Genomic DNA, 19,608 nt, shown 5'->3' on the forward strand with positions numbered 1-19,608 from the left:
ATCCATGCAAAGCAATCAGATAAGTAGCTTCTTGTTCCCCCACCTTCTCTTTCTAACGAATAAATTAAACAGAAGGTTTACAAATATTGTCTGTTATCCCATATTGAAGGAAAATGTCATTAATTTTTAGGAAATTTGTCTTACCTCAATTGTAAATGCTGGGGCCCCTCTGTATTCTTTGGGAGAATCACTTGTCCAGTTCAGGCAGAATTTATAAATGTCCACCAGCCAGTTATTCATGTCACAGTAATTATCTATCTCATCCAGGGCACAATTCAGGATCTCTTCCTCCCGCTTCAAGGCATTCTTATATTCAGTGCTGAAAAATTTGGAGTCTCAGTCAGACAAAGAGTTATCAAATGCTATTCAATCTGTATATTGCATAAAATTCTAAATTGTATAATTTTTAGCAGAATTCTTTTTAACTGCTGTTCCCTTAAGTTGAATGGTTGAGAATCTTAACATCAGAAAAAAGTCTGAGACTATTAAGCCAAAAAAAAAATTTCCATACTCCATTTCCAGTTTTTCCTCTAAGTTAGCCCTGGACAATGGACTGTATTGTCCCATGAAGCCCTCTCCATACACCACTAACCGATCCCCTCCCTGGACTACCAGGTCAGGGGTCGCGACCCCTAGCTCATCTTCATCCTTTGTGGCAGTTGCTGTTAAAATAACATATTTCTGTAAACACTCATAAAATGGTTTAAAATCAAATATATTTTACATGTATATCTACACATAGAAATAATGTAATAAGGTAACTTGGTATTTATTAATATAATTACTTAATTATTGCGAGAATTGTGAATATTTTGGTAAATTTCATAAATTTACACGAGTTTTATGCATATGGAGAAATAAGAGTTATTTCCCTTTAATTGTGAAATATGAATAGATATTATGCAAGTTCATAGAAGTATCAGTGTAATATATATTTTTACGCTAATGGAATAATTTATGATAAAATATATACTTATGTTAATGTTATGAAATATTTATTATGTTTACATGTTTTGTAGGGTTGATCTATCTTATAAATCTTGTCCAAATTAAAGAACCCTAACTATAAACAACAAACTGCGTTTTTCATCTCTGTGTGGGAAAACACAGTTACAATAATACTAAATTACTTTTGTTCTTTAAGAGAATCAAAATATGGCCTCAAAAGAAAACTACTCATTCAATATTCTAAAAAATTTTAAATTGCTGATCAACAACTCAACTTTTTCATTTCATTCTTTGATAAAAAAAAAATTAAAAATGTTATCTTCAAAATTTCTCAGTCCAAACACATGCAGACAAACAGCTGTCCTCACCATGCCTGTATATGTCTGGGATGGGGATCATTTCCTCCCCCGCTACTGACCGAGACACGCCCCCGACCTGGGACTCCTCCTCTCCCGGGTCTCCATCCGTTGTCTCTCCTGAACTTGAGGGCTTGTCCCCCTCCCCCAGGGTCTGAGGGGTCAGCTGTTCTTGTTTAACAGAGCTGAGGGTTGTGGCAGCTGTGCTTTTACCACCTCTAGGAATATTACAACTATAAAAAATATTATTATAGAACTATTTATGACACACACAAAATTACATTCCTGATTAATAATTCATTGATAGGAATTCAATATTGAATTTCTTGCATTTCTTTCACTATTTTTCCTTCAAATCATCATATTGTACATATTTGACTTAATCATGTAAATAGCACATTATGTTTACATTCATATACGTACATGACATAATTTATAAATTAAAATAAAAACACTCACATTTTACATGTAGTTTATTCAAACTTTATGAATAATACAGTGAAACACACTGATAGCAAACATGCTTATTATTAATTTACTCTTATAGCTGATTGTTTTTCATTCCTTGGTAATTGTATCAAGAACTTCATGGAGATGATGGATAAAACAAATTATGTTTATAAAAAAGCAATATTGCCTGTCCCTGGCACTTTGCAATAACCATATTATGGAAAACTTCGACAGTTATAGGTAACACTGGTAGATGTCAAGGAGATCTCTCTTACCTGTACGATGTAAAGGGTAACTTATCTGAGTTCTGCTGTAGATTTAGCCCCCTCTGATTTGTGGGGTGAGGTTTCTGTTATGTACCTGATCTTGGCTGTAGATTTGGCCCCCTCTGATTTGTGGGGTGAGGTTTCTATAACTAACCTGAGTTCTGCTGTAGATTTGGCCCCCTCTGATTTGTGGGTGGGGTTTCTGTAACTAACCTGAGTTCTGCTGTAGATTTGGCCCCCTCTGATTTGTGGGTGGGGTTTCTGTAACTTATCTGAGTTCTGCTGTAGATTTGGCCCCCTCTGATTTGTGGGTGGGGTTTCTGTAACTTATCTGAGTTCTGCTGTAGATTTGGCCCCCTCTGATTTGTGTGGGTGTAACTTAGGTTCTGCTGTAGATTTGGCCCCCTCTGATTTGTGGGTGAGGTTTGTGTAACTTACCTGAGTTCTGCTGTAGATTTGGCCCCCTCTGATTTGTGGGTGAGGTTTGTGCAACTTACCTGAGTTCTGCTGTAGATTTGGCCCCCTCTGATTTGTGGGTGGGGTTTCTGTAACTAACCTGAGTTCTGCTGTAGATTTGGCCCCCTCTGATTTGTGGGGTGAAGTTTCTGTATCCTCACTGTCAGGATCAATCACAGAGCCATCCATTGGAATGGCCTTAGAACACAGCACTGATGGAATTCCTTTCAAAGTACTCATCAAAACATTGGAAAACCTCTCCTTAGATGGGTAAATACCCAGTACTTCTATAAAAGAACATATTAATATTGTGACAAGAAGTTATGACCAGGACACAAAGGTTTTAATCAATCATGAGTTAAAGTGTAAGCTGGAGAAATAAAAACATACAAGGAACACTGGTCCTTGTAATTTTATCTTTTTAAGCTTCATGCATTACAGCTCAATGATCAAAAAGAAATAATTATTCTAACAAACTTAATTCTAATTTTAAAGAAATCTAGAATATTATGCATTTTCAAAAAAACTGCAAGCAAACTGTGTTAATAAATTCCCATTCCCTTAACATTCATCCTTATCAATCATAAGATTCAAACTCTGTATTTGAAGAAAGGTAATTTATTTAAAAGAAGCTGAGGTAAACATAGATGAACAAAATTAAAAGCTGAATGATTACTTGATCTTATGGATCATTTATTAAACTAAAGTAAGAAAATAAATAAACAGGGAAATTTGAAGAAAAAAAAAATATGGAACTAAAGCCAGTGTTACCTTGTTTGGAGAAGACCAAGTTAGCTTTGAATAGCCCCTCTCTTGATTCCTCTTGGTTGCTTAGCACCTTCTCCACGAAGGTCATGACCTGTGTTTTACAGACATGAAACATGTGCTCCACTATCAGCTGATCTACCAGCTTCACAAAGTTACCAAGGCGACTGGAAAACACCAGATACATGCATTTGTAAGAACAGAAAATAGATGTACAGGTATATATAGGGTAAAACAAAAAGAAAGGTTAATGTTCCTCTGGCAAAACAAGCTAGTTATTAATTATGAACCTGATCTCCGTATTTGTTCTTACCCTGTTTCACTCTTGGCCTTCCTAAGATTGTATTCTCTTGTCTCCTTCTTTAGCTTTTGGAGGTGCAAAGAGTCTTTTGAACTATTTATAAAGAAAAAAGTATATTGTTTTTATAATTACCGTATATCAGGTTTTTTCCGCGTCATGTTTTTTCCGCGAATCAGAACCTAAACTAGTATAGTAAATTTACGCGAATCTAATTTTCACTATTTCAATGTCCCAGTGATTATATTATTTACAATTGTTTAAGCCTATGAAGGAATAGGGTGTAAAATGTAAATAAAAGCATTAAGCTTGAGTTACTTCATACGGGTGAGAAATAGATCGATCGATCTTCAACTCGTCAATTTCGGAAGACCCGCTCAGCTAATTACACACCTGTGTTGCGTACTAACTCTCAAATCCACGGATATTATTTTTTAAGATTTAAACAATCATAGGTCATTTACTGTTCCAAACTGACTAGCAGCTCAGGTATAATTAGTTTAATGGCTTCTCGCAAGAAACGTGACCCATATAATTAGCTAGCTTGTCAATTAGTAAACAAACAATAAGTTATACCTATTACCGGTATCTTGCGCTTGTCCTCTGATCCCTCTATTTCTACCCTCTACGATATAAGCATTAAGAAATAATCCTACTACAAGAAGAAAACTTTGTATGAAATTTACGCTGTTTTATTTTCCGCGATTCAGAACTCGTCGCGAACAAAGCGGAAATTGGATACACGCGGAAAAATCCTGATATACGGTATTAATTTAATGTGCATTTATTTTAATTCAGGTGATGATTTTATTGTGATTAATATGAAAGATTAACATTTAAAGCTATAAACATCATTCGTACAATATGTTACATTAAACATTTAAAACTATAAATTTAAATCTTGTATTCAAAACACCCAGGGACATTCAGATAATTCGACTGACTAATACAATACTGTTTTCTGATTGACTAATACAATACTGTTTTCTGATTGACTAATACAATACTGTTTTCTGATTGACTTACAATACTGTTTTCTGATTGACTTACAATACTGTTTTCTGAATGACTTACAATTCTGTTTTCTGATTGACTTACAATACTGTTTTCTGATTGACTTACAATACTGTTTTCTGATTGACTTACAATACTTTTCTGATTGACTTACAATACTGTTTTCTGATTGACTTACAAAACTGTCTTCTTTTTGACTTACAATACTGTTTTCTGATTGACTTACAATACTGCTTTCTGATTGACTTACAATACTGTTTTCTGAATGACTTACAATACTGTCTTCTTTTTGACTTACAATACTGTTTTCTGATTGACTTACAATACTGCTTTCTGATTGACTTACAATACTGTTTTCTGAATGACTTACAATACTGTCTTCTTTTTGACTTACAATACTGTTTTCTGATTGACTTACAATACTGTTTTCTGAATGACTTACAATACTGTTTTCTGATTGATTTACAATACTGCTTTCTGAATGACTTACAATACTGCTTTCTGATTGACTTACAATTCTGTTTTCTGATTGACTTACAATACTGTTTTCTGATTGACTTACAATACTGTTTTCTGATTGACTTACAATACTGTTTTCTGATTGACTTACAATACTGTTTTCTGATTGACTTACAATACTGTCTTCTTTTTGACTTACAATACTGCTTTCTGATTGACTTACAATACTGCTTTCTGAATGACTTACAATACTGTCTTCTTTTTGACTTACAATACTGTTTTCTGATTGACTTACAATACTGTTTTCTGATTGACTTACAATACTGTTTTCTGATTGACTTACAATACTGCTCTCTGATTGACTTACAATACTGTTTTCTGATTGACTTACAATACTGTTTTCTGATTGACTTACAATACTGTTTTCTGAATGACTTACAATACTGCTTTCTGATTGACTTACAATACTGTTTTCTGAATGACTTACAATACTGTTTTCTGATTGACTTACAATACTGCTTTCTGATTGACTTACAATACTGTTTTCTTTTTGACTTGTTCTTCACAATGTCGGAGTTTTTTAAACGATTCCTCTGCTGTAACTTCCACCACCATCTTACAGAACCTGTCAAAACAATTAAAATCTCCATAATTATGTGTTGATCAAAACATTATAGAGATTCATACCCACTAAAAATAAAGTCTTCTTTAATTATTTCTGCAAAATAAATCTCCAAAGACAGTAATTAAAGAAGTTACTAGATACCATTTTAGCATTGTGATATATTGTACAAAATATAGGCAAATTTAAAGTCAATCTCCATGAAATCCACTGATGAACATTACAAAAAACAGAACCTTGATTACTTACTATAATACAACATTGAGTATATATACATGTACACAAAACTCTATAGCTCCTATAGTACCATAAAGTATACATGTACACAAAACTCTATAGCTCCCATAGTACAATAAGTATACATGTACACAAAACTCTATAGCTCCCATAGTACAATAAAGTATACATGTACACAAAACTCTATAGCTCTCAAGTACAACAGTGAACTGTTTATAACTGGAATTGTATTAATTAAGTTTATCAAAATTACAGTCTTCAATCATATTTATCTGGCTTTCGTCCAAACCAGGGGTATACATTGTGTATACATTTTTTGTGTGTATATATACAGTTTTGTCAAAGATCTAGATCCCTGTATATAACACAACATTCTGTGTATACTCAGATTTTGATTAAATTAAGTTTTGGATCTACCAGGTTTGTGTATACTCATACATGTGTGTATACATGAGCATTTGCTGTGTCACCCTGTGTATATACAGATTTAGACCAAAAGTGCCTACAGGTCCTTGGTAGCTGTTTCAGCTAACATACACCTTTAATCTATTGATTTCACAGTTTAAAATTTATAGGAGCGACAAAATTAATCTATAAAATAATCAAATCATTGACAATTTACAATATTATTTCTTCAAAGGTGTTAACAGAAAAGTTCTTACCCAAAGAATCTATCAAGAATTTTCTCTGCTTGAATATTTTTGTAGTTGGCACTATTTTCAAAATCCAACAACTGGTATGTTTTGCTATAAGAAAATATTGAATATTTTTATTGTTTAAAAAAAGTTTATGACTATAAATATATTCCAAAATGTTTATGACTATTTTCAAATATTAGTCAGTGCAATTAAGATATAATTGAATAAAGTGATTTCAATGGTCTAAAATGCTTGGGGGAAAAATTAAAAAAAATAAATGGCAAATTCTTTTTTTTTATACGTTTTTTACACGAATGCATAAAAGAAAGTTCAAAATACAGGTGTACACTATACTTACTCGGTTTCAAAAGGCAGAAATTTCACTGTGATTAGCTCTTTCAGGAGCCTACAATAATGTATAATATTGATATTATTTATTTACATTTTGTATATACAATAATGTATACAATAATGTGATAGTATTGGTATTATATATTTACATTATATTGTATATTATTATATAATTTTCCTACATCAGACATGCATTCTGTCATTATTACATATTATTGATATGGGGAATCATAACAAATCAGAATTTTATAGATATATAATATATGAATTTGAGGGTACTGTATTGTATTAGTTACCTGGAGACCTGTAAGAGAGCCGCCCCAAATATAGGTACCGCCTGCAGTAGGTTAGCCGTCAGTTCCTCGTGTCGTCTGGAGAAGTCCAGGTGTAGTTTGTTGTAGCGCCACCTGTTGTTTAATATGGATTAATTATTACACTGGACGGATTCTCACTGATATATTTATTATCAGAAAGTGGAGTTTATATCACACTTCATTACCAGCTCCCTTTCATAGTGTATGTGTAAGTAACTCATTAATATACAATCACATATCTATATTTTACAGAGTGTATGTTGTTTTGTCCTTACCTGTAAAACAATTTTCGAACAAGGAAGTTTTTGAAGAATGGAATGGATGACACAGCATTCCACAATACGGCCTCCCTCTGCCACTCTGCCAAGCTCTGGCTCTCCGCGGGACGATCAGGAAATACGTGGAGAACTCCAAACGTAGAAAAAATGTAGTGTTCTGAGTTAGCCTGAAATGGGAAAATGTGGCACACTTCAGTGTTAATTAATCTAACAAATTGTATATATGGTGTAAAAAGGACTTGATACAATCTTATTTTAGCACAATAGTTAATACAAAGAAAGAATATATACATGCAAAGTAGATGATTAATTTGGGCTCTACAGTGCATTTCCTACACAATAATAAAGTATCAAGTTCTAAAGACAAAATTCTTTACAGCAGAGTAAATTTATAATGAAAAATAGATTTATATATATAGGTATTCAATTGAAAGAACTGCAGTCAGACTATGACTATACATATAACATTTGCAGCATCACTGAAATCATGGAGAAATAGGGACATTTTCCAGACTTTTTTATGCAGTAAATACCTTATTTTTATGCACAGATATAAGATCATATGGCCTGAAGTGTCGACTCTCAGCATGGTTGAAGTAGATGGATTGGATTTTACCGATGTGGTGACATTTAGCGAAGTATTCCACAGCCTCCCTCCCGGTCAGCTTTAATACTGGCTCCTCCTGGAAATAAATCATCTAGACAATTAAACAAATCAGGCAGATCATCGCTATTATTAACTCATGTTAACCTGATTTCTGGGATGTTATTTCAGTAGTTTACTTGTATACTGGTATGTTAATTTATTTGTTTACCTGTATCCTGGGATGTTAATTTATCTGTTAACCTGTACCTCAAAATGTTAATTTATCTGTATACCAATCCTGGGATATTAATTTATCTGTTTTATCTGTATCCTTGGATATTAATTTATCTGTTTTAGCTGTATCCTGGGATGTTAATTTATCTGTTTTACCTGTATCCTTGGATATTAATTTATCCGTTTACCTGTATCCTTGGATATTAATTTATCTGTTTTATCTGTATCCTGGGATGTTAATTTATCCATTTACCTGTATCCTGGGATGTTAATTTATCTGTTTTAGCTGTATCCTGGGATGTTAATTTACCCATTTATCTGTATCCTGGGATGTTAATTTATCTGTTTTACCTGTATCCTTGGGGTCTTTCTCTCCGTCTTTGGTGGCAGTGAACTTATAGATGATCTAGGTGTGGCCTGCTGGGAGGGTGGGGGTTTGGGTTTAATCTATCCAAAAAAATAACAAATCAAAACCTGCATCTTTCACATGTTCAGTACAAAATCTGCAAAGTTCCTGTACTATATTCTATATAAACCTATACAATAAACTCATTACCTCTTGAGGGAGATCTGTTTGTAAGGCTAGTGCTACTCTACCTCCGTCTGATTTCTGAGTCCAAATGGATTCACCTGCAAACAGACAAATAATCGTGTAACCTCATGAATAAAGGAATAGGCTGAGTTCATTTTATTTTAAGGGAAAATGTTACATACTAGCTGCTAACTCAGAGGCCACATTCGCAATGGATTTCTGAAGGTCACCCAAGGTCAAGGGTTTATATAGGGACATCTGTCTATCATCATGCTGCGAAAACAAAAAAAGAAATAAAAAGAAATAAAAATCAAACTTTCATTAGCAGTGGATAAAGCCAAACACTAATTTAGTAGTGCATGCATTGCATAGCTAACACTAAATTAACTCCTCTGCCCAAAAATATACAACAGAATACATGTAGTTAAGCTACATGTATAACAATCTATTTTGACATGCATCATTTCATACATGTATCATCAAAATTAGGAATTGCTAACACTTTATACCATATTTAACTCCATGGCATCTTATAGATTAAAAAAGTTTAATTTAGTCTATGATACCTAGACAAAAAACAGTGAATATACTATTAAAAAATACAGAAAAGCGTGCCCCAAAACCTGTCCAATCCAAGGTTCCAGAAAAACTGGCCAGATTAAACATTTTACATTCCATATTATACAACATTCCAGGTAAGACAAACATTTCAGAGAACTGAATTTAACTGAAAGAGACCCAGAGTTAACATCATCATAACAAACAAGAGGCCCAAGGGCCACATCGCTCACCTGAGCAAATCGACTAGGAAAAAGCACATATCAGATCAAAACTGAAAGTTTACATTTTATTTTAACCCCCCTGGGTGTCATGATTTGAACAAAGTAGAATCTACACTACCTGAGGATGATTCCATATAAATAGAAAAATATCACTAATCATGGCTTTGAAGTACTGAAAAGATTTTAAAATGTTTCCCTATATATCCCTACGTAAAACTCTGGTCGGCCATTTTGGCCCCACCCTAGCCCCAGGGGTCATGATTTGAACAAACTTGAATCTACACTACCTGAGGATAATTTCATTTAACTTTCATCTTTCCTGTCTCAATGATTCTTCAGAGGAAGATTTTAAAAGATTTTTCCTATATATTTCTATGAAATAAAAAGAATCTACACTAAATAATTCCACATGAGTTTCATCTTTCCTATTCCAGTGGTTCTTGAGAAGAAGATTTTTAAAGATTTTTCCTACATATTCCTATGTAAAACTTTGGTCGGCCATTATGGCCCCATCCTAGCCCCGGGGGTCATGATTTGAACAACCTTGAATCTACACTACCTGAGGATAATTCCACATGAGTTTCATTTTTCCTATTCCAGTGGTTCTTGAGAAGAAGATTTTTAAAGATTTTTCCTACATATTCCTATGTAAAACTTTGGTCGGCCATTTTGGCCCCACCCTAGCCGTGGGGGTCATGATTTGAACAAACTCAAATCTACACTACCTGAGGAAAATTTCATCTAAGTTTCATCTTTCCTTTCTCAATGGTTCTTGAGAAGAAGATTTTTCCTATATATTCCTATGTAATATGTAAACTTTGGTCGGCCACCTAGCCTCGGGGTCATGATTTAACAACCTTGAATCTACACTACCTGAGGATGAAAAAAAGTGATTCTTGAGAAGAAGATTTTTAAAGATTTTTCCTACATATTCCAATGTAAAACTTTGATCGGCCATTTGGCCCCTTCCTAGGCCCGGGGTCATGATTTGAACAAACTCGAATCTACACTACCTGAGGAAAATTTCATAAGTTTCAAAAATGAGAAGAAGATTTTTCCTATATATTCCTATGTAATATGTAAACTTTGGTCGGCCATTTTGGCCCCACCCTAGCCTCGGGGTCATGATTTGAACAACCTTGAATCTACACTACCTGAGGATGATTCCACATGAGTTTCATCTTTCCTGGCCCAGTGGTTCTTGAGAAGAAGATTTTTTAAAAATGCTATTAATTTTTCACTAATTCATAATTATCTCCCCTTGGAAGAGGGCGTGGCCCTTCATTTGAACAAAATTGAATCCCCTTTACCCAAGGATACTTTGTGCCAAGTTTGGTTGAAATTGGCCTAGTGGTTCTTGAGAAGAAGTCGAAAATGTGAAAAGTTAACGACAACGACGACAACGACAACGACGACAGACAACGGACAAATTTTGATCAGAAAAGCTCACTTGAGCCTTCCGCTCAGGTGAGCTAAAAACACAACATCTGGATTATAGGCAAGTTTTACAGTATATTTACCGGAACATGTGTTTTATATGGATTTGTTCCGTCTGGGAGAGTATTTTTCCTGGGGGACTGGATTGACTTTTTGGGAGAAGGGGGACATATGCTGACAGCTTTGATGGAGTGTCCAGCCGGGGTCACACAAAAGTTACGAGCAGGAAACGCTCCAGACTGACGTAATCTCTGTACGTCCTGTAAAAAATGAAAATAAAATTTTTAACAAAATTACATGTACTTAATTTGAGGCCAAACAAATTGAAGAATTGACTCAATTCCTATTCAACAATTATAAGATAAAGATTTTTTTTTTTTTACATTAATTGTTTTTTTTTCATTCTGTGAAATTTGTAGCCTATTTAAGATTGACTAGGATAAATAACCTATGATGCATCTGTACACCAAACTTACACCAGGAAAAACTTTTGCCAGTGACTCCACTAACTGCAGGTCAAACAACTTCTCTTTGTGGAGGTTTACAGTGTGGAGGATCCTCTCTAAATAGTGGGACATCTGAAATCAAAATTTGTTCATAAAACTATAGGAAAAATAACTACACAAAGGTGACCATAACTCACCATTGAACTATTTACATTGGATAGAAAGAGAAGGAAGTAACTCTACACACTGGTGACAATTCATTGTCTAAACAATTTTATAAAGATATCATTTTATAGCTGTATACCATGTACATGAGTGTGCAAAAAAATATTTTAAAATTACAAGTTTAAAAACAAAGGAAAACTGACCTCAAGCTTTATGTCTACTTGATTAAGGAAAGCCTTGTATGGCTCCACCAAGCTGAGAACTTCATGAAGGAACACCCAACCTGGGCGGCTACAAAGTGAAAGGTTAGAAAAAAAATACTTCACACTTTAATATGAGTTTGTATAGATACATTTGAGAAATAACTGTGCATTGCAACAACTCTCTCTGGCTCAATGATTTTTATTAATTTATAAATTTGTCAAGTTAATGGGCCATTCCTGACAAATTTTGATCTGCAAGTTATGCTGAAATTATCTACATTAATGTTTTAATCATAATTAAGATTTCTTTTAGGAAATCACATGTTTTAACGAAAACTTTTATATGAGCAAGGAGAGGAATAGTAAACCTTAACAGGTTGATCAATCTGAATTGAGATTTGATTTGTACATCAATATATATATACATGTAAAGATGTTTTGAGTATATATAACACTATCGTACCTGTTTTGTTGGAGGGCTGTGATGAAGACCCCCACTAGTTCCTGCTTCAGTTCACTAACATCCCCCTGTCTGGGCTCCTCTCCTGCCTCTATACACTGGCTTACTCTGTTTTAAAATCAGATCAATAGTTTATCTATTCTCACACTTCCAAAAAATACCAAAACCTTTCTAAGAGGCAAAACACATAATATGTTACAATTAGTGTTGGCAATGAGTACCCGGTTAACCGGTTAACCGTCGAACGTTGCGAGTATCGGTTAGTAAAACTGCTATTCGGTTACTCGGATAAAATACATTTTTCATAGTTAATAGGTATAAAATGATTTTTATGCTATTTGTAAATGTTTATTGACACATTTCCCTCATTTAATTACCGTTAATTACCGTTAGCTATAGGCTTGCTTTGCTGGTTTACAGTTGGGATCGATTTGTTTTGATTAGTTTTCACAGAGTATATAATTGATGGCTTTGATTACCATGGGGGTACATGTTTTGAAAACCTGAGGTTATAATTACTTTTAAAGTAGACCTGTGATAGTTAGAGGGACTTACTTTCACAAGATGCCGCCGCAAACATCTAAAGCGTGGGTATATTAAAAAAAACTGAATCGATAATACGGGTGGAACTACAATATGCTAAATCACCTTAGTTTGAAACATAATTCGGAAACCAGTGACTTAGGAAACTCTACAAAAACAACCAGCAATAACAAGGTCATGTGTTGATAATTTTTTTAATCTTTAACGAAAACAAACTGACTGTTTCAAGTGACATTTATATTCAATAGTGTTCGAAGATGTTGTGTTTTTAAAGGTTGTATTTGTAAATAAATTATAATTCATATACGTAGCATATGTGGATTATTTTTACCAATAAGTAAAAGGATGAGGTAAGTAATAAATACGGAAACTACTGCAAAAAATCATCCGAGTAACCGGGTACTCGATCGGAAGAATAAGCGAGTAACCGGTTAGTAAAAATCGTCCGATTTGCCAACACTAGTTACAATTTTTATGCTATTACAAAGAGAAAAATAATAGTATCTTTGAGGCACTTTACCTTTTTCTGACATCAGCAGCCCATGTTGATGCCTGCTGCCTGGGAGTGAGGGAGTGGGGACTTCTGCTAGGGGACACCAGGCTGTTCTGCCCCTCCCTCAGGACAGGGAGGGAGGGGGAGGATTGCTCCCCAATTTGGGGCATTTCTATTCTTGAACTCATTTCATAGCATCTGAAAATTGTCATGCATCAATATAAATAATATGCTTGTTTACCATATTATTGATAGCTATAGATTAATAATTGATAATAATAGTGTTAAATTAATCAGTGATAATATGTGCGTATTACAAACAAGGGAAATAACCATCCAATAATTAACCAAAAATAAGTTAATACAGAAGGTAGATGTCTACCTAAGACAAAGCTTAAAACATCGCTTAGCTTTATAGGCGAAGCCTGCCACCAATTCCATGTAATGTTATAAAATATAATACACTGAATAAATGTTAACACCATTGTTGAAACATTTTGGGTTTAAAGGTAAACTCAGAAAAAAATTAATTTGGGATCAAGAATTGTGAATTTAAATGTTAAATAGAAAAAAAAAAAATTGGGATCAATGAAAAAGTCTGAATTTTCTTGTCACCCAGGAGTTAACGCGAGAGCTCACAATGCAAGTAGTACTTTGCATTGCTTGCTATTATCAAAAAGTACATACTTAATAGGATTGTTGTATTTAGTATAATAGTTTTCATTTGACATGTTTTCTTTGAGTTATTTCCCTTGACCACCATCTTGGTGGTCAATCTGGGAATTTTTCCTCCTTGTCTTACAAAATTTAAGAGGGTACTTGTAGCAGAAATATAGTATAATCCCTTAAAATCGCCCCTGCCCCCATCTAGTTCTTTTACAATTGGAAAGAAATATGGGTCCCTATACAGTGATTAAAATCATCTAGAATCATATCAAAAGTCCCTATAATTTGAAGAAAGTGAAAATGAAAAGAGAGTGAGACAAGAAGAAGAACTTCAAAATGCGTTATTTGTTCTTATGTGCATTAAATGCTATGACGGTTTGGGCAGATTTGTTAGTGAATCCAATATGGCATTACAAAATATTGTATCGAATATTTTGCTCAAAACACATGCAGTCCAGATATGTTCCTAAATAAAAATGAAATTTTGTTTTTGTTAGACTTTGTTTCTGCTTTTACTCAAATCTTGGATCGACCCGTCTTAACCGAGGTGTCATGTGACCAGATTGTTCGTGTGTCGAGGTGTCCTTGGACTGAGGTGTCTGACATTGGACAAAAAAAAAAATATCCATGAGAATACAAAGAGCATGATTTATGTACATGCTAGCTTGCAGGTACTCTTGATTCTGAACATGCTGAAGAACAGTGTTGAATAACAAACCCGTTTATCTATTATGTATCTAAATAAGAAGATGTACACGAAAAAGAATATATATCCGCATAATTTACACGTAAGAAAAATTAAAATTGAAACGAAATCATACGTTTAACAGATTGTTTTTTCCTGAAACACTGCGTCTGTTGCCAGGGTCGCCATCTTTCATATCTCAGCAGGTCCGCAGAAAAAAAAATAAATAGGCCATATAATTTAATTTATTCGAGCAGTGAATAAGAATATTAAAGAACAATGATTTTACACAAAGCTAATTTAGATATAAATTTTAATTTAACCATTCTATAAAATGTTTTTAATCCAATTAAACTCCAAGAAAATTGACTTCCTGTTTACGTTAGCGCCGGAGCAAATTTTGTGTTTTGACATGTGAATGAAATGTAGATGTTATTGTTTTGTTTCATTAACTGCAGCATTTTAAAGGTAAGCGGTATATATGTTTTTTAGTGTTTACTGATCCTTTCATAATCTTGTTTTATCAGATAGTAGATTGGTTATTTTTGGGCAAAAATATCCTTTGCACACATGGTACAGGTCCAGCTCAATCTCTTGATCTAGTTATATAGCTTGAATTAGCTACAAAGCATAATTTATTAAGCTTTTCAGAATACCTTGATAAAGTTTTTTTATAACCAGTTTTTCACACAGGTGCTTGAGGACAGGACCCCCCCCCCCCCCCCCCTAATATAGACCCCCGGGCTCAAGTGGAGAGTACGGACAAAGTATCGGCGCAATAATTTATATTTGTATGTTCATACGCATATTTCGGTCGGAAAGTATATGTGTACAAAAAAGGTAGAGAAGTACACAGCTGGTTGACGGCAGGTAGACAAGTTGACGGGTCGGCAGGTAGACAGGTCGGTGGGTCGGCAGGTAGATGGGTCAGGATCAGCAAGTAGACGGTTCGGCAGGTAGACAAGTCGGCAGGTAGACGGGTTGGCAGGTAGACAGATCGTCAGGTAGACGGGTCGGCAGGTAGACAGGTCGGCAGGTAGATGGGTCGAGATCAGCAGGTAGACGGTTCGGTAATCTCAGCGAGATGGGTAGAGACTGAAAATTTGGACTGACGTCTACTACCCATCTCAGACTAGTCCCATACAACGTGATTCGGGCTTTTTTGCTCCGACTTCGGCAGCTCCTTTCAATAAATACAGGCTGAAATAAATTATCTGCCCGCCTCAACTTTTTCCTTTGAACATCCCTTAAAGTGTCTATCACTATAAAACTTTCCTTTCATACCTTTAAAATGTTTAAATCCAGTAAAATATAAAGTTGTTTATTTTTCCTGACAGCATAATGGCTGTTTGCTATTCATTTAAACCTTCGCTGCTGAAGAGTTCCACAATAATCTGTTTCCAATAATTCGTACTACTACTATTTCTTATAAGAATGATCTATAGTATGAATTATTGGAAACAGATTATTGTGGAACTCTTCAGGTAGATGGGTTGGCAGGTAGATAGGTCGTCAGGTAGACGGGTCGGCAGGTAGACAGGTCGTCAGGTATGCGGATCGACTGGTAGACAGGTCGGCCATCAGGGCTCAAGTGGAGAGTAGAATAATGTGCGAGGACTAACCCTAATCTCTCGGATGGATGCGAGACTAACCCTAATCAGTCGAATATTGTGCGAGGACTAACCCTAATCTCTTGGATGGGTGTGAGACTAACCCTAATCAGTCGAATAATGTGCGAGGACTAACCCAAATCTCTCGGATGGATGCGAGACTAACCCTAATCTGTCGAATAATGCGCGAGGACTAACCCTAATCTCTCAGGTGGATGTGAGACTAACCCTAATCAGTCAAATAATGTGCGAGGACTAACCCAAATCTCTCGGATGGATGCGAGACTAACCCTAATCTGTCGAATAATGCGCAAGGACTAACCCTAATCTCTCAGGTGGATGCTAGACTAACCCTAATCTGTCAAATAATGTGCGAGGACTAACCAGAAACTGCTTAGCTGTCGACCTGCCGACATCTCTATCTGCCGACATGTGACGGACCTGCCGACCTGTATATTAGCAAATGTTTACCTGCCGACCTGTTGACCTGTTTTAATTTCTAGCAGTAAAATATAACCAAATCACCACTATATGAAAGAATATCCGCCGTAATATGGAACTACATATCCGTTAACTCCACTTGATCCGACCCCTGGGCCTGTTGGACTTTTTTCGCATAAATTATGTATGGATGACACATTTGTGATATAATCTATCCTATCAATTCAGAAAATTTGCTTAAACTTACATTTTTTATGAAAATATCTACCCTCTTTACATATAAATTAACAAGGTTGCCAACTTCGTCTGCAAACCGAGAGGCACTGCCTGGGAATTTTGGTTGAATCGTCTCATAAATCTAAACAAAGCCCTAAAATCAACAACTCATATTGTAGATTGAATATTCTTTTCATTAACCACCAACTCTCATGAAGGTTAAGGCACTTTAACAGTCATTATGACCAAGTTTTCGAAAGGATGTCAGGCTACAGTCAGTGTTTTTGCTTAGTGAACGGAAGTGATGAGGAGACGACTTTTTACCAAAATACATAATATATATCCGCATAATTTACACGTAAGAAAAATTAAAATTGAAACGAAATCATACGTTTAACAGATTGTTTTTTCCTGAAACACTGCGTCTGTTGCCAGGGTCGCCATCTTTCATATCTCAGCAGGTCCGCAGAAAAAAAATAAATAGGCCATATAATTTAATTTATTCGAGCAGTGAATAAGAATATTAAAGAACAATGATTTTACACAAAGCTAATTTAGATATAAATTTTAATTTAACCATTTTATGAAATATTTTTAATCCAATTAAACTCCAAGAAAATTGACTTCCTGTTTACGTTAGCGCCGGAGCAAATTTTGTGTTTTGACATGTGAATGAAATGTAGATGTTATTGTTTTGTTTCATTAACTGCAGCATTTTAAAGGTAAGCGGTATACATTTTTTAAATTGTTTACTGCTCCTTTCATAATCTTGTTTTATCAAATAGTAGATTGGTTATTTTTGGGCATGAATATCCTTTGCACACATGGTACAGCTCCAGCTCAATCTCTTGATCTAGTTACATAGCTTGAATTAGTTACAAAGCATAATTTATTAAGCTTTTCAGAATACCTTGATAAAGTTTTTTTATAACCAGTTTTTCACACAGGTGCTTGAGGACAGGACCCCCCCCTAATATAGACCCCCGGGCTCAAGTGGAGAGTACGGACAAAGTAGTTCGGCGCAATAATTTATATTTGTATGTTCATACGCATATTTCGGTCGGAAAGTATATGTGTACAAAAAAGGTAGAGAAGTACACAGCTGGTTGACGGCAGGTAGACAAGTTGACGGGTCGGCAGGTAGACAGGTCGGTGGGTCGGCAGGTAGATGGGTCAGGATCAGCAAGTAGACGGTTCGGCAGGTAGACAAGTCGGCAGGTAGACGGGTTGGCAGGTAGACAGATCGTCAGGTAGACGGGTCGGCAGGTAGACAGGTCGGCAGGTAGATGGGTCGAGATCAGCAGGTAGACGGTTCGGTAATCTCAGCGAGATTGGTAGAGACTGAAAATTTGGACTGACGTCTACTACCCATCTCAGACCAGTCCCATACAACGTGATTCGGGCTTTTTTGCTCCGACTTCGGCAGCTCCTTTCAATAAATACAGGCTGAAATAAATTATCTGCCCGCCTCAACTTTTTCCTTTGAACATCCCTTAAAGTGTCTATCACTATAAAACTTTCCTTTCATACCTTTAAAATGTTTAAATCCAGTAAAATATAAAGTTGTTTATTTTTCCTGACAGCATAATGGCTGTTTGCTATTCATTTAAACCTTCGCTGCTGAAGAGTTCCACAATAATCTGTTTCCAATAATTCGTACTACTACTATTTCTTATAAGAATGATCTATAGTATGAATTATTGGAAACAGATTATTGTGGAACTCTTCAGGTAGACGGGTTGGCAGGTAGATAGGTCGTCAGGTAGACAGGTCGGCAGGTATGCGGATTGACCGGTAGACAGGTCGGCCATCAGGGCTCAAGTGGAGAGTTGAATAATATGCGAGGACTAGCATTAATCTCTCGGATGGATGCAAGACTAACCCTTATCAGTAGAATAATGTGCGAGGACTAACCCTAATCTCTTGGATGGATGCGAGACTAACCCTAATCAGTCGAATAATGTGCGAGGACTAACCCAAATCTCTCGGATGGGTGCGAGACTAACCCTAATCAGTCGAATAATGCGCGAGGACTAACCCAAATCTCTCGGATGGATGCGAGACTAACCCTAATCTGTCGAATAATGCGCGAGGACTAACCCTAATCTCTCAGGTGGATGTGAGACTAACCCTAATCAGTCAAATAATGTGCGAGGACTAACCCAAATCTCTCGGATGGATGCGAGACTAACCCTAATCTGTCGAATAATGCGCAAGGACTAACCCTAATCTCTCAGGTGGATGCTAGACTAACCCTAATCTGTCAAATAATGTGCGAGACTAACCAGAAACTGCTTAGCTGTCGACCTGCCGACATCTCTATCTGCCGACATGTGACGGACCTGCCGACCTGTATATTAGCAAATGTTTACCTGCCGACCTGTTGACCTGTTTTAATTTCTAGCAGTAAAATATAACCAAATCACCACTATATGAAAGAATATCCGCCGTAATATGGAACTACATATCCGTTAACTCCACTTGATCCGACCCCTGGGCCTGTTGGACTTTTTTCGCATAAATTATGTATGGATGACACATTTGTGATATAATCTATCCTATCAATTCAGAAAATTTGCTTAAACTTACATTTTTTATGAAAATATCTACCCTCTTTATATATAAATTAACAAGGTTGCCAACTTCGTCTGCAAACC

At 35.5% G+C, this 19,608-nt stretch overlaps 1 protein-coding gene across 1 annotated transcript in view; it reads right to left on the bottom strand.

Moving 5' to 3' along the window:
• Positions 1-14,887, bottom strand: part of LOC134249540 (dynein heavy chain domain-containing protein 1-like) — a gene marked incomplete at its 3' end in the record, with an annotated part of 83,798 nt that extends 68,911 nt beyond the window's left edge. Inside the window, exons 1-21 of the mRNA XM_062731877.1 lie at positions 14,821-14,887; positions 13,361-13,531; positions 12,301-12,405; positions 11,838-11,925; positions 11,500-11,601; positions 11,107-11,283; positions 8,987-9,077; positions 8,829-8,902; positions 8,624-8,719; positions 7,986-8,135; positions 7,450-7,619; positions 7,157-7,267; positions 6,868-6,915; positions 6,534-6,617; positions 5,548-5,637; positions 3,555-3,635; positions 3,248-3,408; positions 2,577-2,763; positions 1,317-1,537; positions 512-662; positions 145-319 (exon numbers count right to left, since the gene is read on the bottom strand). Of these exons, the coding sequence (XP_062587861.1) occupies positions 145-319; positions 512-662; positions 1,317-1,537; positions 2,577-2,763; positions 3,248-3,408; positions 3,555-3,635; positions 5,548-5,637; positions 6,534-6,617; positions 6,868-6,915; positions 7,157-7,267; positions 7,450-7,619; positions 7,986-8,135; positions 8,624-8,719; positions 8,829-8,902; positions 8,987-9,077; positions 11,107-11,283; positions 11,500-11,601; positions 11,838-11,925; positions 12,301-12,405; positions 13,361-13,521 (2,523 nt within the window). The remainder of the gene's footprint in view (positions 1-144; positions 320-511; positions 663-1,316; positions 1,538-2,576; positions 2,764-3,247; positions 3,409-3,554; positions 3,636-5,547; positions 5,638-6,533; positions 6,618-6,867; positions 6,916-7,156; positions 7,268-7,449; positions 7,620-7,985; positions 8,136-8,623; positions 8,720-8,828; positions 8,903-8,986; positions 9,078-11,106; positions 11,284-11,499; positions 11,602-11,837; positions 11,926-12,300; positions 12,406-13,360; positions 13,532-14,820) is intronic.
• Positions 14,888-19,608: the final 4,721 nt, after the last annotated feature.

This window comes from Saccostrea cucullata, unplaced genomic scaffold (genome assembly GCF_032062105.1).
Source record: "Saccostrea cucullata isolate Sc308-1 unplaced genomic scaffold, CSIRO_AGI_Scuc_v1 ctg1115, whole genome shotgun sequence".
Classification (NCBI taxonomy): domain Eukaryota; kingdom Metazoa; phylum Mollusca; class Bivalvia; order Ostreida; family Ostreidae; genus Saccostrea; species Saccostrea cuccullata.